The sequence below is a fragment of the Daktulosphaira vitifoliae genome, unplaced genomic scaffold (genome assembly GCF_025091365.1).
Source record: "Daktulosphaira vitifoliae isolate Bord-2020 unplaced genomic scaffold, ASM2509136v1 Scaffold_1, whole genome shotgun sequence".
NCBI classification, from domain to species: domain Eukaryota; kingdom Metazoa; phylum Arthropoda; class Insecta; order Hemiptera; family Phylloxeridae; genus Daktulosphaira; species Daktulosphaira vitifoliae.
In genome coordinates, this window is record NW_026099572.1 from 76595587 (window position 1) to 76610840 (window position 15254).

Genomic DNA, 15254 nt, shown 5'->3' on the forward strand with positions numbered 1-15254 from the left:
TAGGATAAATAGGGCAATAGGAAAATTTTATTTAAAATTGAAATATAAAATATGATTATTAAAATTGCTGGCTAAAATTGATTAAATATGTAATATGAGGCAATTACTAAATTTTCATATAATTGTCTTTTTCAAATTGTATTTTCTTATACATGTATATTAATTTAATTTTTTATTTCAATTTATTTAAAACATATTAAGAATTGTTTATATTTTGTTATTCTAATGTAACGAAAATATATAAATGAAACAAAACGCTAATTAAATATAAATGATATTTTTTAGCTAAATATATACATGATAAAACATATATATATATATATATTATAAATAAATAAGTTTTTATTGTTGATTTTTCATATATTCCTCTTTAAGTAGACGTCGAAGAATTTTTCCCGCTGCACTCTTAGGAAGTGAGTCAACAAATTTTACGCCTCCAGTAATCTGTTTATAAGGCGACACTTGTTTTGATACGAAATTTTGTACTTCTTCAGTGGATGGTGATGCTGCATCAGGGTCGACTACAACGAATGCAAGTGGAACTTCTCCTGTTTTAGGGTGAGGAATACCCACAACAGCTGCATCCGTGATACTCGGATGAGTTCTTAATATACCTTCCAGTTCTGCAGGAGGTACCTAAAATGAAATAGTAAAATATAATATGTATACAACTTTGTTCAATACACAAACTTTTAATAAAAAGTTAAGTAGAATTTCATAGAGTAATCATTGTTTAAAAGCAAACCTAAAATTATAAGTTTCTTTTAATTATTAACGCTAAAAAATATTTATCGTCATTTAAGGGCCTATTAATAAGAAGTTTTAGATAATTTAAAGTAAGTAGTTTTATGTAGTAATAAAATAGTCTGACAAAACCATCCTTCGTAAATTACTACAACTAATGATAACTAAGTAGTATTTAATTGTTAAAAAGCGTTAGTTTAATATTTAGTAAGATAGAAAATAGATAAGAGTAATTTAAATATTTTCTTTCTTATAATCATTCGTCTGATGTTTATAAGTAGATTTTTTTAGTATATAAATACTTTAAATTTTAAGTTACTAAATAGTTTCAAATTTATGTTATGCAACAAAAAGGAATCAAATTACGTTGTTTCCTAGAGCACATAAGCATGTATATATTTGACATATTTTATAAGTATTTCTTTTGAAAGTTTAGGAAGATTAAAACTTTTGTAGTGAAAATAAACGTCAAGAGTAAAGTCAGAAGTTACTCAAGAATAGTGATTTTTCAGATGAATTCACGAAATGAGTTTTTTAAATGCATTTGTTAAAGAAGTTGAATACAATTATTTCAGATAGAAGATAACTTTTTTAATCACAATGGCTTTTTATGGTACATTTTTAAGATATTTTTGTTGATGAGTTAAATTAAATTAAGTAATAAAACTCATTTAAAATGTTCGTAGTGTTAATATATTCAATGTTTATTTTTACAGAAGTAAACTTTATTACATTAATATTAAAACATTCATTTTGCTTTATTTAATTACCATTTTTTGCGTTATTCTCTAAAAATAATATTTATCATAGAGCAGTTAGAAAAATATATTAAACACAATTATTAAACAACTCTATTATAAAAAATAAATAATTAAATCGATTAATAATGACTTTTTTTAATTTTTATATTTTAATTAAAGATTAATAGAATGAATAAAAATCGATTTAATTAAAAAGGTTTGACGTCAGAAATCCAATTGAATAATAAAATATGAAACTGATCATATTCGACTTACTTGGTATCCTTGAACCTTAATTAACTCTTTTAAACGGTCAGATATGTAAAAGTTATCTTTTTCGTCGTAGTATCCAATATCTCCAGTGCTTAACCAACCATTTGAATCAATAGTATTTGCTGTGGCTTTTGGGTTATTATGATAACCTAACATAACCTAAATAGTACAAAATCAGCTGACTCATTAATTTAATTTTTAAAAACTCATGTTAAATATTCATTAGATCTACTTGTGGGCCTTTAACTTGAATTTCTCCAGATTCGTTAGGCCCATACAATATACTGTAATCATTTGGATCAACTATCCTAGCCATTGTATTAGAAACTGGAGGTCCTACAGTTAAGTAACTGAATCGATCACTATTTCTTGTTACAAAAACTACTGGTGAGGTTTCAGTCATACCATAAGCTAATGAAATAAAAATGATCGTGAATCATACATTGATGACAAAATATAATGAAATGGATTAATCTAACACTTAAAATAATTCGTACGGGTTTAGTATTTACGTTTTATTATTATTATTATAAATTTTAACGGGACAAGTCCAACTTATAAATTTGAATTTAGTATATAATACAATAAAAAAAAAATTTAAAAGTTATTTCAATAATATAATTATGTATATATTGAGAATAAAATAATTTAAATTTTGTGAGTTATAATGAGAAGGTTATGTCAGCATTAGCAGCACGCATAAAACGGATTATAAGAGATATAAGCAATTGTGATGTTGAACAGTGAGGAATACAGAAAAGAAAAGAAGAACGAGTAAATCTGAGTGAAGTTTTAAAATTAATGAGGGATAATAATTTAGGAGAATCTACATTGTCTTAAAGAAGGCCCGAAAGAAAACTAAGATTTATAGTATGTCTACGACCAGCTGGAGTTGAGACACAAAGTGCCAAAAGGACAGGAGCATAATCATGTGACATAAAATATTAAATCTATAAGAACATAGACGTAGACATTTTCTTTGGACACGCTCAATCGTGGAATTGGAGATAAATTGGTATTAAGTTTACATTAATAGTATTTTATTATAAATCACTGTAGAGTAAAATTGTTTAATCATATTCAACCATGTATTTAAACTCAAAAAATAATATGATTTTAAAAAACATATAACATATCCTGCTATTTCAAACATAAAAAGGTTTCATAAATAGTTTTTGTAATTTATAATGATTACGGAGCATACTTTCAAATCTTTTTGATTAGAGAGTATAAAACATGTTAATTTAGTATTTCAGTGAACCAAATCTAAAATAGTTAAGAAATGAGAATTGGTTGGTTTTTGAAGTGAAAAGCAAAAAAATTTAATTGATATAATTACATCCAATACAGCAAATCTCGAATGTTTGATATTTATTTTCAAGAAATACATACTCGCATTTATATAATCAACACATATTTTAAACGTTTTTAGAATAAAAATCTCTATTTTTTCAAGATGGAGCAAAAAATATCTATTTTAATTAATATACATTATTTATTAATAGAAATAATAATAAAAAGCTTAACCTGAAGTATAATATAATTATACTCTTGGCTAAGCTATGGAATTCGTAACTACCAATTTTGGTTTTTAGATAATACAAAATGAATTGTACAATAAAATGACATTTTACATAATCAAAATAACAAATTTATATGAAAATAGTGCGTTAGTTGAAATATTATATATTTTATATGCATTTTTATAATGATGAAATAATGATTGTGACAATTAATGGAACTTTCGCCAAATAAGTTTACATTAACCAAAGTTTACTTAATCAATAAATACACTTGAGTTTAAATATATATAATATATATATTTAATATATATATTATATAGCTGTACATAGTTATTTATTATACAAATTTATTCATGTGACTCCATTTCTTTAATTTTTACTGTAATCTGTTTTGAAGCCGAAACAAGTAGTTACGAATATATTTATATTATACTCTTGGCTAAGCTTGTATTTATTTTATTTATTATTTCACTTAATAAATATTTCATTTTGTATTAAAAAGCATATAGTAAAAAGCAAAAATTTATTATTACTATTTTTATTGTTTTAATACAAAAATAAGTTCTTTTCTTTCTTTCGAATAATTAATAAAAATATGCGGATTTTAGGGAAATACATTGAATTAAGAAGAATATGTAGTCTTTTATTTTGAATTAGAAATTTTAAATTTTCAAACCCTTCCAAAATTAAAATTTAAATCATAAAAGAAATTTTACAATATCATTGATTTTTACATAGAAAATGTTATGGGGCCTACTTAGATATTGAAAAATTTGATACAGTCTCTCAATTTGAAATTAATAATAAGAATGAAGTATTTTACTATTATTACTGAAAAATATTTATTTTATTTTATTTGTATATATCAATATATTAATCTACCTTGAAGAAATCTCAGGTTTTTATTTTTAGATCTTGCCAGTACTTTTTCGCCATCAGCTTCCTTTACAGGACCAGCACCATTGCAAATTAATCTTAGAGTTTCAAAATGTGATGGAGTGATGTTTTTATTATGTCCTAATAATAAAATTAGAGGTGGAACTACGTACAGTATAGTTGCCTAAAATATAATCTGTTTATGTCAAATAACAACGACTATGTTACATTAATTATTTACTTTGTGATCCTTGAGTATAGATAAGAAAAGTTCTGATTCAAGTTTAGGCAGAGATACTATTTTGCACCCTTCATGTAATCCCCTCAGCATTATAGCTGTTAAGCCATAAATGTGATAAAATGGTAATATTGCTGGAATTACGTCTTGATGATCCGCTAAAAATAAGTTTAGATTAGGATATGAACGCAACCAAATGGTCATATTATTTTTTACACCAAAATAAATAATTGTGTAAATTTCATAATTAAATTTTTAGTTATTTTAAATTATCACATTGATATTTGTAATTTATATATGACGCATTTGTTTTGGTTTCATAAAAAATATCAAATAACTTAGTGAAGTCGATTCGTATTTAATATATAAACTAACTATAAGAACTAATTGAATAGTTACTATTTGATATTTTCTATTACTAATTGAAATAATTTTGATGAAACGAAATCCCCATGTGAAAGTGCAACAAACATGCATATACACATAACTCAATTTTTTTAGTTAACCAGGTCCATAATTAAATTTCTAGACTCTGAGTTACTGAGAGTATATCTGTCATTAAACTAACTCATGATATAAATTTAAATAAAACTTAAAATTTTACCAGAAGTATTTATAATATGCTTAATTTCAGGATGTTTTAGTTGGTTTATGTTAATGGCCAAATTTTTGTTTGATAATGCAACTCCTTTTGAAAGTCCAGTAGTGCCACTTGAATACGGCATGAATGCTACATCTTCTGATAATCTGTGATTTGAGATTTTACTAGAAGTATCAACTGAAGAATCTATCATTTCAAAAAAGTCCCAGGCTTCCTCTACTCTAGAACCGGATATATTAATGCATATATTGATTATAGGTTTTTTATTAGGCTCTGCTATCATATGTTCTGCTTTAATTACTCGAGACAAGAGCTCAGGCGTTGTAACAATACCCACTGCCCCAGAATCTTTGAGCTGGTGAGCCATTTCATCTAGTAAAAAATATTTCATTAAATAGATTTGTTTTTAAAAACGCATTTATAAAAAATAAAGTTATGAACTTTAAATGTAAAGTCTAATCAAGCTTTAAAAATATTTTAGTAATAATATTGACACACATATTTTAAATTTCATACACTTAATAGTTTATATATTTTTTAAGTATTATAATAAAGATGAATTAACATGTGTTATGTTAGAAAAAATAGATTGAATAAAAATACTGTCGAAAAAGGTCTGCTTTTAAAATATTTTGTTATATTATCTCTCCATCTTAGAACATATTTAGTATTAAAATTATTGGTAAAATATTATTTTGAGAAGATTCATTTATATATCGTACATGATGTATATAAAGGATTCATGGTGGTGACTACTATGCCAGCTTCGTTGAATCCCAGAGAACAAATACCAAATTCAGGAATATTAGGTAAAATTATGGCAAAAACTTGACCCTCAGATACTCCTCGTCTTCTTAAAGTAGTTGCAAACCTCTTACAAGCCAATCGTGCTTGGTGATACGTATACTTTCTATTAGTCAGTCCACATACCTAAAAAATATCAAAAAATTATCAAGCATTAAATACAATCAAATTAGATTTTTCATTAAATATTTTAAAACATCCAATCAAAAATTTATTTATTTAATATAAGGAAAATTTTTTTTTTTGTGGCTTTCTTTTAATTATCAATAAGAACTTTACTAATAAGTAAAATACAATATTTTTTTAAAATAAAGTAATTATAAATATTTTATGTTAATTAAAAACATAAGTATTATATAAAATACCCTATTGATCTACTAGGTTTAATTTAGCTTCAACGGGAAGTTAAAAAATTTCGTCTACTTATAAAAGTATGTCCCAAAATAGCACATTTTAACTTCAAAAAATTTTAATTAACTAGTCGCTTAATAAAACGTCTCTAGACTTACGAGACTTGTACTCATCTTGCACTCAGAAAAAGAACGTTCCATGCTTTAATGAAATTGAATCATTGTTTTTAAGCCTAGCGTGTTACTTAGTAATAACGCTGAAATGNCACACTCAGAAAAAGAACGTTCCATGCTTTAATGAAATTGAATCATTGTTTTTAAGCCTAGCGTGTTACTTAGTAATAACGCTGAAATGAATTAAAATAACAATTTTTCTTTTAAAATAAAACCACATTCAATAAATTTAAAGATTTTTTTAATGACATTTTAAAGATACCGTAATCAAATCAATAAAATATAAATATTTTAAACAAAGGAGTCCATTATTTGTTTCATGAACACAATTTACTTGAATGTAATAAAAATATGTTTCTTTTAAAGGATAGGGTAATTGATATAACCAAAAAGTTCTACGCTTCTATCATAGAGAATCTTTATTTTTAAGTAAAAAATGTTACTTCAAATCAAAACTAAATTGAATTAAAATATTAATGTTTTACTTAAACTAAAAGTAATTATAACTTTGATTTAACGGAAGTGTAGAGAAATTATTTGTTTACTAACCCCACTAGACAGTTTTCATTAATTCAATACCCTGCCGTCTTTATTTTAATGACATTTATCGTTAAATAATAAAATCCACGTTTATTTTTAGCATATTTAGGTAAATTTTTTGGAACTGTTATTATTGTGCTATTAGATAACGGTGACTATACGCAACATTATTCTACAGTTGGCATTGTTTTGGTTAGTGTATAGTTGCTAGTGATTGTTTTTATAACTAAATGGAAGAAATAATTTTAAATTCTGTCGTCATTGAAAATAATGAATTTTCCGAAGAATTTTCACACGAATCAGCTCTACTAGATGTACTAGGAGAGTTAAAATATATTTATATATATTCAATATATTTATCGGTAAGTACACATATTTATTTTTATATCTTTTAAACGTGTGACGTTTTAGTAATTATCAGTTAATTATAATGGAAATTGACTTTTATACTTTACATTAAATTTAGTGATTTGAAAAATATTATTTCTCTAATTTTTTTTTTTAATTCTGCTTTTTATAAATTAGATGATATAGCATTAAATTCTCAACTCCTTACTATATTTAATGTACATTTTAGAACATGGAATAACATGTGAAAGCCTTAAATATATTAATGAAAAACACTTACAAGACATTTGTCCAAAAGCCTGTTATGGTCAACGAATAATATTTGAGCACCATTTAAAAAAGTGGCAGGCAAACTTTGTTAGTGTGAGTTAACTAAATTAATTTTAAGCCTTTTAACAGACCTTTCATAATTGATAATTTCTATAGGAAAAATCTAGTACCACTAGTGCTAGTAAAGATAATGCATCAGAACCTTTATCTGATTCACAAATGTCTGAATACTCTACTACAAGTTCAAATAATAGTTGTCCCATTTCTTTTATGAACCAAGTAATTTATAATTAAAACCTATATTAAATTTTAACAGTAATTTAAAAATACATATTTATTTCCTATTTTATAAAAATATTGTTTTCCTTTATTTTAAGATAAATATAGAAGAAATATTAAATTCATCTGGTAAAGGAAATTTGATAATGTCATTTTATAAAAAAAATTTAAAGCTTAGTGATGAATTAAGAAAAATGTTGACTGAAATAATTACTGAATATATTATACAGCATAAAATATATGGTTCTCCTAAGATCATTAATAATATTTCTGATAGTATCATTAATATGTTTAAATCTGAAGTTAAGGTTTGTAAAATTTTAAAAATTTTGTATGAAAATTGGTACAATTTTAAATATATCAGTATAATTGCCTTATAGGAAACATACTTCATTAGTGTGCCTGCACAAAAACCAAAGGGAATATTGTACCAAAAATATCATAATACATTGACAAAATTACGCAAACACAAATTGTGGTCTCCCATAAAAAAAGTAAAAAAAAGTTCTGATAGTAACTTAGAGCAAACATCTATACTACATAGGGCAACTATAAGTAAATAATTAATAATAGTAATTTTTACTAATAATTAGTTAAATAATGGGGTTTATTTGTAGATAATGAATGTTTAATTAAAGTAAAAAAATGGCTTCAGTTTAACATTGAGCCTATGAATGAAGTAATTATTAAATGGGAAGAGACTTGTGAAATTCGTAGAGAATATTTGTTGTCTCCAAGTATTAACATTAATAATATTCTCGAAGAATGGCCTATGTACAAACAGTCATTTGGTCACAGCTTGGTATTTTAATTATTAAAATTTCTTAAGTATTTTTAAAAGTAGTTTTTTATGTATATTTCAATTAATATAGTAATTGAAAAATATATTTATGTTTACATGTTCAGGATTACAATTTTATTTATTTTGCATTTAATGATTTTAAATTTATAGAGATGTATGTGTGTGTATGCCTTAGTTATAATTAGGTTTATATTTCAATGATACTAATTTACATAATTACTTATTAATTTAATTCTAGATTGTTATTGATTTTGAATATATATATACTTCAAAAGGAAATTCATTGTTTGTTAATTGGGATCAATTTATTATTAAGATCATTCCGTTAATGATAAATAAAATAAAGGATGGAAACAGCAAATTATTACTTAAACGTTTAATAGAAATAAACGAAACTGATATTGGTAAGATAATTTCTCACAATTTTTAATTAATCAAATAATAATATTTTAATTTTTTTTACAGAAACCAGAAATCTTTTAGTTTTAGATCTAATGAATGCTTTATTAGTTCCAACTTCCAGATCCTATGAAATAGATTCAGTTACAAATAAGAGACGCATTGTAAAAACATCTATTTCTGATGCTAGAAATTCGTTTTTATTAAAAGTGGCTTCAATGAATGATCTACATGTTCAAATTCAATTAAAAATTGATATCGCTTACAAAAAAAAAGAAAAAATACAACCATTCATCTGTGTTGCTGAAACTAATTTTGATGGTATCAATAATATTAATGTGTATTTTTTCAACACCTATTATAAATTTTCAAACATAATACGAGCATTAGATACATGCTTTAAAATTTTTCAAGTATTTAACTTACAGTACCCCATTCAATCTAGTTTAGTTTGGACATTTATACAAAAATTTATTTTTGTATCACAATTTTTAATATCACAATGATTGTGATATTAAAAGCTCTTCGCTAACTTCAATAATCTCTGATTTAACTATATAAGTTTTCATAATTTATCTATTACATTGCTCATAATTTTATTCTAATCTAATATTTTAAACTTTATTACAGTTACTAAATTATATACAATAATGAATCTAATTTGTTTTAATTGTAAAGATATCTTTATTGAACTTCATCAATTCATTGCACATTTGAAGTATGTTCATTCATTAACATCATCAAGTTTTTACCGTTGTGGCATACCACATTGTTCACAGACTTTCTCAACTTATCGTTCATTTTCTAAACACATGAAATCTGAAGTTCTTAATAATCAAAATTCTAATTGTAACAATCCAATATGGTTATTCTTGATAAATTTTATTGAAATGATTGATTTATTGTTATTGTCAAATTTTAATGATCAAATTATTTTAAATGTACAAAATCATATCACATATCACAATAATAAATATGTAGAATTATTTCAAGACAAATTAAAACCTAAACATCATTTTCTTATCCACTACTGTAATATAATAAGAAAATCAGGCCCCTTAAAATTTTTATGGTGTTATCGGTTTGAATCTAAACATAGACAACTTAAAGCATACTCTAAAAACATAACTTCAAGAGTTCAACTTCCTATATCTTTGGCTATAAAATACTCCATTCATTTTTCAGATTATAATTTAAATTTAAAAAATAGTTCTTGTATCTCGGCAAACTTAGGCTTACCACTAAATTATGTGAATATTTTGAAAAGATTAAAATTTTATTTTCTCCCAATGATTTATCTGTACTTAATTTGGCACATTGTTATGACCAAATAATATACAACAATATAGTTTATAAAACCAGTCATATACTAACATCTTTAAATAACAATCATTTATTGGTATATAAATTGAAAAAAATTATTTGTTTTGATGAGAAAGTTCTTTTTTTATGTATAACATTAAATGTACTATCTTATAATAAACATTTTGTAAGCTATGTTGTTTCGAATGTTGATACTGATAATCTCTATGTATTAAAAGATATTAATGATTTCTCAGGTCCACCAATTTGTTTATATCATCTTAATGATAAAAAAACAGTTATAAGATTAAAACATTTTTAAAGATTTATGGATTTTGTATTTTAATATATATATATATACTTATATATGTTTATTATTATTTTTAATTATATTTGATGTTTTAATATAATGTTAATTTGATAGAAACTAATGGAATAAGTAACTATGTTAAAATAATAATAATTTTATTTATGTAAATTTTATTCCTTATTTATTAGGAATTCATCTGTTTATATTTGTAATTTGTATTTATCATTTATATTGATTAATTTTTTACTTTAAAAATAAATATACTTAATCAATGGCAAAGTGTTAAAATTATTAAATTTAAATAACCTAATCATTTGTTTTTATTATTCACAAAAAAATGATAGAAGATGGATTTTTACTTTATTACTAAGTAAAGCAGTTATTAAAGTAATGCAAAGAAATTTTAATTTTTATGAAGAAATAGAATTGTTTTAAAAACCGACCTAATAATAATAGCTTAAAATCAATGCTTGCAACTCATCATATTTATGTTTCAAGAAAAGTTAAATTTATGATCAGAGTTAATTATTACAACGAAATATATCTTTAAAATAAATACCATAGGATGTATTTCTATTAAATTAATGTTAATAATTTTCCAATAGTTTAATTCCCAAGTATTTAAAACTATGGACTGTAAGAATAAAATTAAAGAAATTAATAATTGTTTCTTGNTTAAAACTATGGACTGTAAGAATAAAATTAAAGAAATTAATAATTGTTTCTTGTGAATATTCTTTAGCATTAATATAATGATTAAAAAGATGTCATTTCAATGAATCGATTACATAGGCTCCAAATCATACCCGTTTTTCCTTAGTTTTATATACTTTTTCCATTAATTTTAATAACTATTTCTCTGGGTGTGGATAATATAAATATTCTTTGTTTTTTAATAGAAAATATTATACCGTACGTTTTTACGTAGACTATTATACCACTAAAACACACTAAATCCAACCTAATATCCAACTTAAATTATTTAATCAGTATTGAAACTTAAATATACAAACAGAGCCATTATATAACATTTAACAAAAAAACATAAAGGTGTTCTTTTGGTCTATGAAAAGAGTGAAGTGTGCTTTTTGGTATGTGCCCAATTTTACCGATAGTCTATATCCATTAAATACTTATCATCGAACGGATTTTGCTAATCTATACGTCAAAAGAACCTCAATTTTATTTATTTTACTTGAAATTAAATAACTATCAAAAATAGCACATTTATTTTTTTTATTTATCTGCAATGACAATGAATTATTCAAATATCGAATCTAAATATGAATTATTCGACAGTGAAATAAATTAAACTAAATAATAATTATTAACAAAACTTAATTATAATTTAGTATCGGACAGTATAATTATTTTTTTAACGGCTATCTATACATGAATGTTGGTAGATCATGCTTTTAAGTCTATTTTCCTTATACATTTAATAACATAATTTTATTTTGTAAGTTGATCTTACAAGAGAATTAAATTTCAGCTAGATATATTTGCAAGTCAAAGTTAACGTAGTACTATTATTGAGTTTAATCGTGTGTAAAGTGTCTGTTCTTCATTGTAAGTAAACTCAGAGGTAAAATTAAATAAAATGTTTTTTTTATTTCTAAAAATACAGTAAAAAATTAAATAAGTACAAACTATGCATATCTGTTGAGTTAGTTTCCGTTCTGATCGCGTGCATAAAATTGTTACAGCCTTCGTTCAGAAAAAAAAAAAATAATTGTACCTATTAATCCCAGAAACCAAACGTAAATAGATGCATGCAAGTCGTTAATAACATGAAATATATTTTAGCTAGTTAAACATTTATACATTTTTTCTTTCGGCCTCGAATAAAAATTATTTAGACACGCAAGTCTCCATAAAATTATGATCAACTATTAACTTTTCAACCACTAAAATAGTAATTAACTAAATTATCGTTAAGATGTCTCGAAATTAGTAGCAAACGACATTATTGACTTATTATTAGTTTTGATTAAAAAGTAGTATATCATTAATTAGCATAAACATAAATGAAAATAAATCTGTCTTAAATCATAAAAAAAATATATTCAGATAAAGTTTAAACATATTTTATATTGATTTTTGAAACTTAATTTACTTATTTAGTATTGAATTTGTCAAGTATAGAGCTAAGAATTTTAAAATCAGTTAGATCATAGTTGTTATCTTATTTTTTTTTGCATTATATAAAGAAATCTAAGTGGAAGAATACACATAATATTTTTCTTAAAAATATTTGATATGTCAAAATGTAAAAACAAATAATATAAGATTGCAAAGTTATTGTGTATAGTATTAAATATAAAATGAACTAAGTTTATATACGAAGGTGTAAACTTATATTAGCCTTATTTGATTTACCTTATTAGTAAGTCTTTTGTTATATTTGAGATCAGTTATTTACTAAAAGGAACTAGGTATGTAAATTTCAAACAAATGTAAGTAACATTATAACTTTACTTGTTACTAAAGTTTAAATGTTATTAAATAAAAAGTAATGCCTAGTAATTATGTAATAGATTAAAAAAATAAAAATACAATATTATTATATAATTATATCTAAGTTGATTAATATAGTAAATAAATATTACCAAAGCGTCGTGATCAGGCCATTTTTCTAAATTTTTCCAAACAAATTCGTAAATTATATCGGATGGTATTTCGACGTCGGAAAGAGGTGAATGAATAGTTTTTGATTCTTTAGTATGAATTAAACGAACAGGCTGTCCTCGTCCATCTTTTAAACGAACAGCAAAAGCACGCGGTAAACAACCGTTTGCTAGTAAACGGGTCCACTGTCTCACTAAAACCATCTTGGTCAAAATTGGTTTAATCTGAAACATTAAAAAATTCGAGTTTAATTAAATGAATACTTATTTGTAAAAAATGTATTTATAAAATAGTAAATATTTATTTAATATTATTTATTACTATTTAAAATTAAAAATATTAATTTAAAACTAACAAATATTTTACTCAATAAGCCACAAAAAATATTAAAAAATACATTGAAATTAGTGAATTACAGTGGGAGACCTATACATACGTTAACACATATGTGTTTATGTTTAATAGTTTAGATCTAATTATGGTTAATTCATTAACATTGTTCTCGAAATACGTATAAACGAGTATACATTGAACATTTTTAGCCACAAGTGATCAGTTTTTATTAAATAATTAATACTAATAATAGTATTTTGAAAAAAAAATTGTTACATTTTAAATAATAAAAAATAATATTTTTGAATTATCTATGCGAAAATAACACAATTATATTAGACTTTCAATTTTTCCATACTTAATTGAAAAATAAATTAAAATTAAACCAAATAAAAATATGTTTTTAAATAACTAAAACTATTACTATGAATAACACGAGTTCTAAAAAATGAACATTAATATTTAATTCAATTTTTAGAAAATTTCAGTACAATGATTTGATGGAGTATTAAATTACGGTAGTTGTATCAACTTCACAGGTGTTTAAATAGTGTTGTATATCGTTATGCAAATATATCATATATGAAATAAGGTTAAAAACATGACCTACGAAGTAGAAGGAATTAACGAAAAGATATTCTAAAAGAAAAATAGAAGTAAAAGGAAATGTTGAATTAAACTAGTTTAGAATTTAGTGAACGGTACTGTGTACCATATATTGTTATGTTCAATTGATTTACATGTAAAATAAAGGTATAGAAAGTTAATACATTTCAAATTATATCTTCGAAAATGTATAAATAATATTAAAGAATTTTTGTATTACTATCGAATTTTCAGAGTTTACACCATAAATATAATATAATTTTACAAACGACGATCAAGAAAAAAGTAAGATTGAAAATTAAAAATCAAATATTATTGATTGATTAAATAAAATGTCCATTAAAAAAAAAAAATTATTTTTTTATTATTTTGTATAACGGTAAAAAACTATTTATATATTTTAATTATTTTTAATTTATAGAAACTTAGAAATTATAGTTGATGTATTGTTTTCAAAGTTCAGTCTTTGAATTTATCGTCAAAACTTTGTTCTTAACTTGCTAAGTATCATTCCTGTACTTATAATATGCTAAACTTAGGATAGTTAATTTATGTTAGACATGTATGTAATCTAGTTATGTTTAAACGCAGTAGTTTTTTTATATCAGTAAACATTACAGATAGATAATAAATATATACAGGGTGATTGACTAACTATGCCTCAAGAATTTTCTTTAAAAATATTAGTATTATCGTATATGTAATTATTTTATTTGTTATAAATCTTTGTTGATCTACTTGACAAGAAAAATGAAGATTCAATCTTCATCCCTCAACCCTTAAATCAATATCAACTTTAGTTTTTCAAATAGCAACCCAGTTTTTTTTTTATTAATCTTGTTAATAATAAAAAAAAAATTTCCTCAAAAAAAATAAAAAATCAATTTTAATAAATTCTAAGCGAGATATTACTATTTAAAGTTTAGGGGATTTAACAAATAAAACAGTAGTCGGGTAAATATAGTATCGTTATTATTTAGTGTACCGATAAGAAGTGGTAGCGCTTATCGATTTACGATCCATAACGTTCTCGTCTGTAATGATTTTTTCTTAATAAACCCTAAACTTTAGAGAGCCGTGGAGCGCTTAATATTTAATAAAATAAAATATTTTT

General features: G+C 23.6%; 2 protein-coding genes across 9 annotated transcripts in view; one reads left to right on the forward strand and one right to left on the reverse strand.

The window, feature by feature from the left end:
- Positions 1-261: 261 nt before the first annotated feature.
- LOC126909526 (uncharacterized) overlaps positions 262-15254 on the reverse strand; it is a 21234-nt gene continuing 6241 nt past the window's right edge. The window contains exons 1-9 of one of the 2 annotated variants that reach the window (XM_050691970.1): positions 13959-14048; positions 13183-13425; positions 5718-5925; positions 4999-5367; positions 4398-4552; positions 4163-4340; positions 1990-2168; positions 1761-1916; positions 262-636 (exon numbers count right to left, since the gene is read on the reverse strand). In XM_050691970.1, the coding sequence (XP_050547927.1) occupies positions 343-636; positions 1761-1916; positions 1990-2168; positions 4163-4340; positions 4398-4552; positions 4999-5367; positions 5718-5925; positions 13183-13404 (1761 nt within the window). In that variant the 5' untranslated portion in view covers positions 13405-13425; positions 13959-14048 and the 3' untranslated portion in view covers positions 262-342. Of the gene's footprint in view, positions 637-1760; positions 1917-1989; positions 2169-4162; positions 4341-4397; positions 4553-4998; positions 5368-5717; positions 5926-13182; positions 13426-13958; positions 14049-15254 lie in introns of those variants that run through there. The other variant, XM_050691962.1, reaches the window with a different exon arrangement.
- On the forward strand, positions 6630-10693 carry LOC126909475 (uncharacterized). Of its 7 annotated transcripts, XM_050691936.1 has the most exons (10): positions 7077-7225; positions 7441-7574; positions 7638-7760; positions 7869-7920; positions 7951-8068; positions 8141-8315; positions 8378-8562; positions 8801-8966; positions 9028-9282; positions 9640-10691. In XM_050691936.1, exons 4-10 carry the CDS (start codon positions 7907-7909, stop codon positions 10293-10295), a joined length of 1569 nt encoding a protein of 522 aa, XP_050547893.1. In that variant the 5' UTR covers positions 7077-7225; positions 7441-7574; positions 7638-7760; positions 7869-7906; the 3' UTR covers positions 10296-10691. The 7 variants fall into 7 exon arrangements, with proteins under 7 accessions (XP_050547901.1, XP_050547893.1, XP_050547874.1 ...); XM_050691917.1 differs by having other exon boundaries at positions 7859-8068; XM_050691930.1 differs by having other exon boundaries at positions 7869-8068.

Excerpts from the sequence above, each read along its gene's own strand:
- LOC126909475 (XM_050691903.1), top strand. The coding sequence starts at position 7,428 with ATGTACATTTTAGAACATGGAATAACATGTGAAAGCCTTAAATATATT. Across the intron at positions 8,069-8,140 it reads TGTTTAAATCTGAAGTTAAG|GAAACATACTTCATTAGTGT; the intron begins GTTTGTAAAATT and ends ATTGCCTTATAG. Across the intron at positions 8,563-8,800 it reads AGTCATTTGGTCACAGCTTG|ATTGTTATTGATTTTGAATA; the intron begins GTATTTTAATTA and ends ATTTAATTCTAG.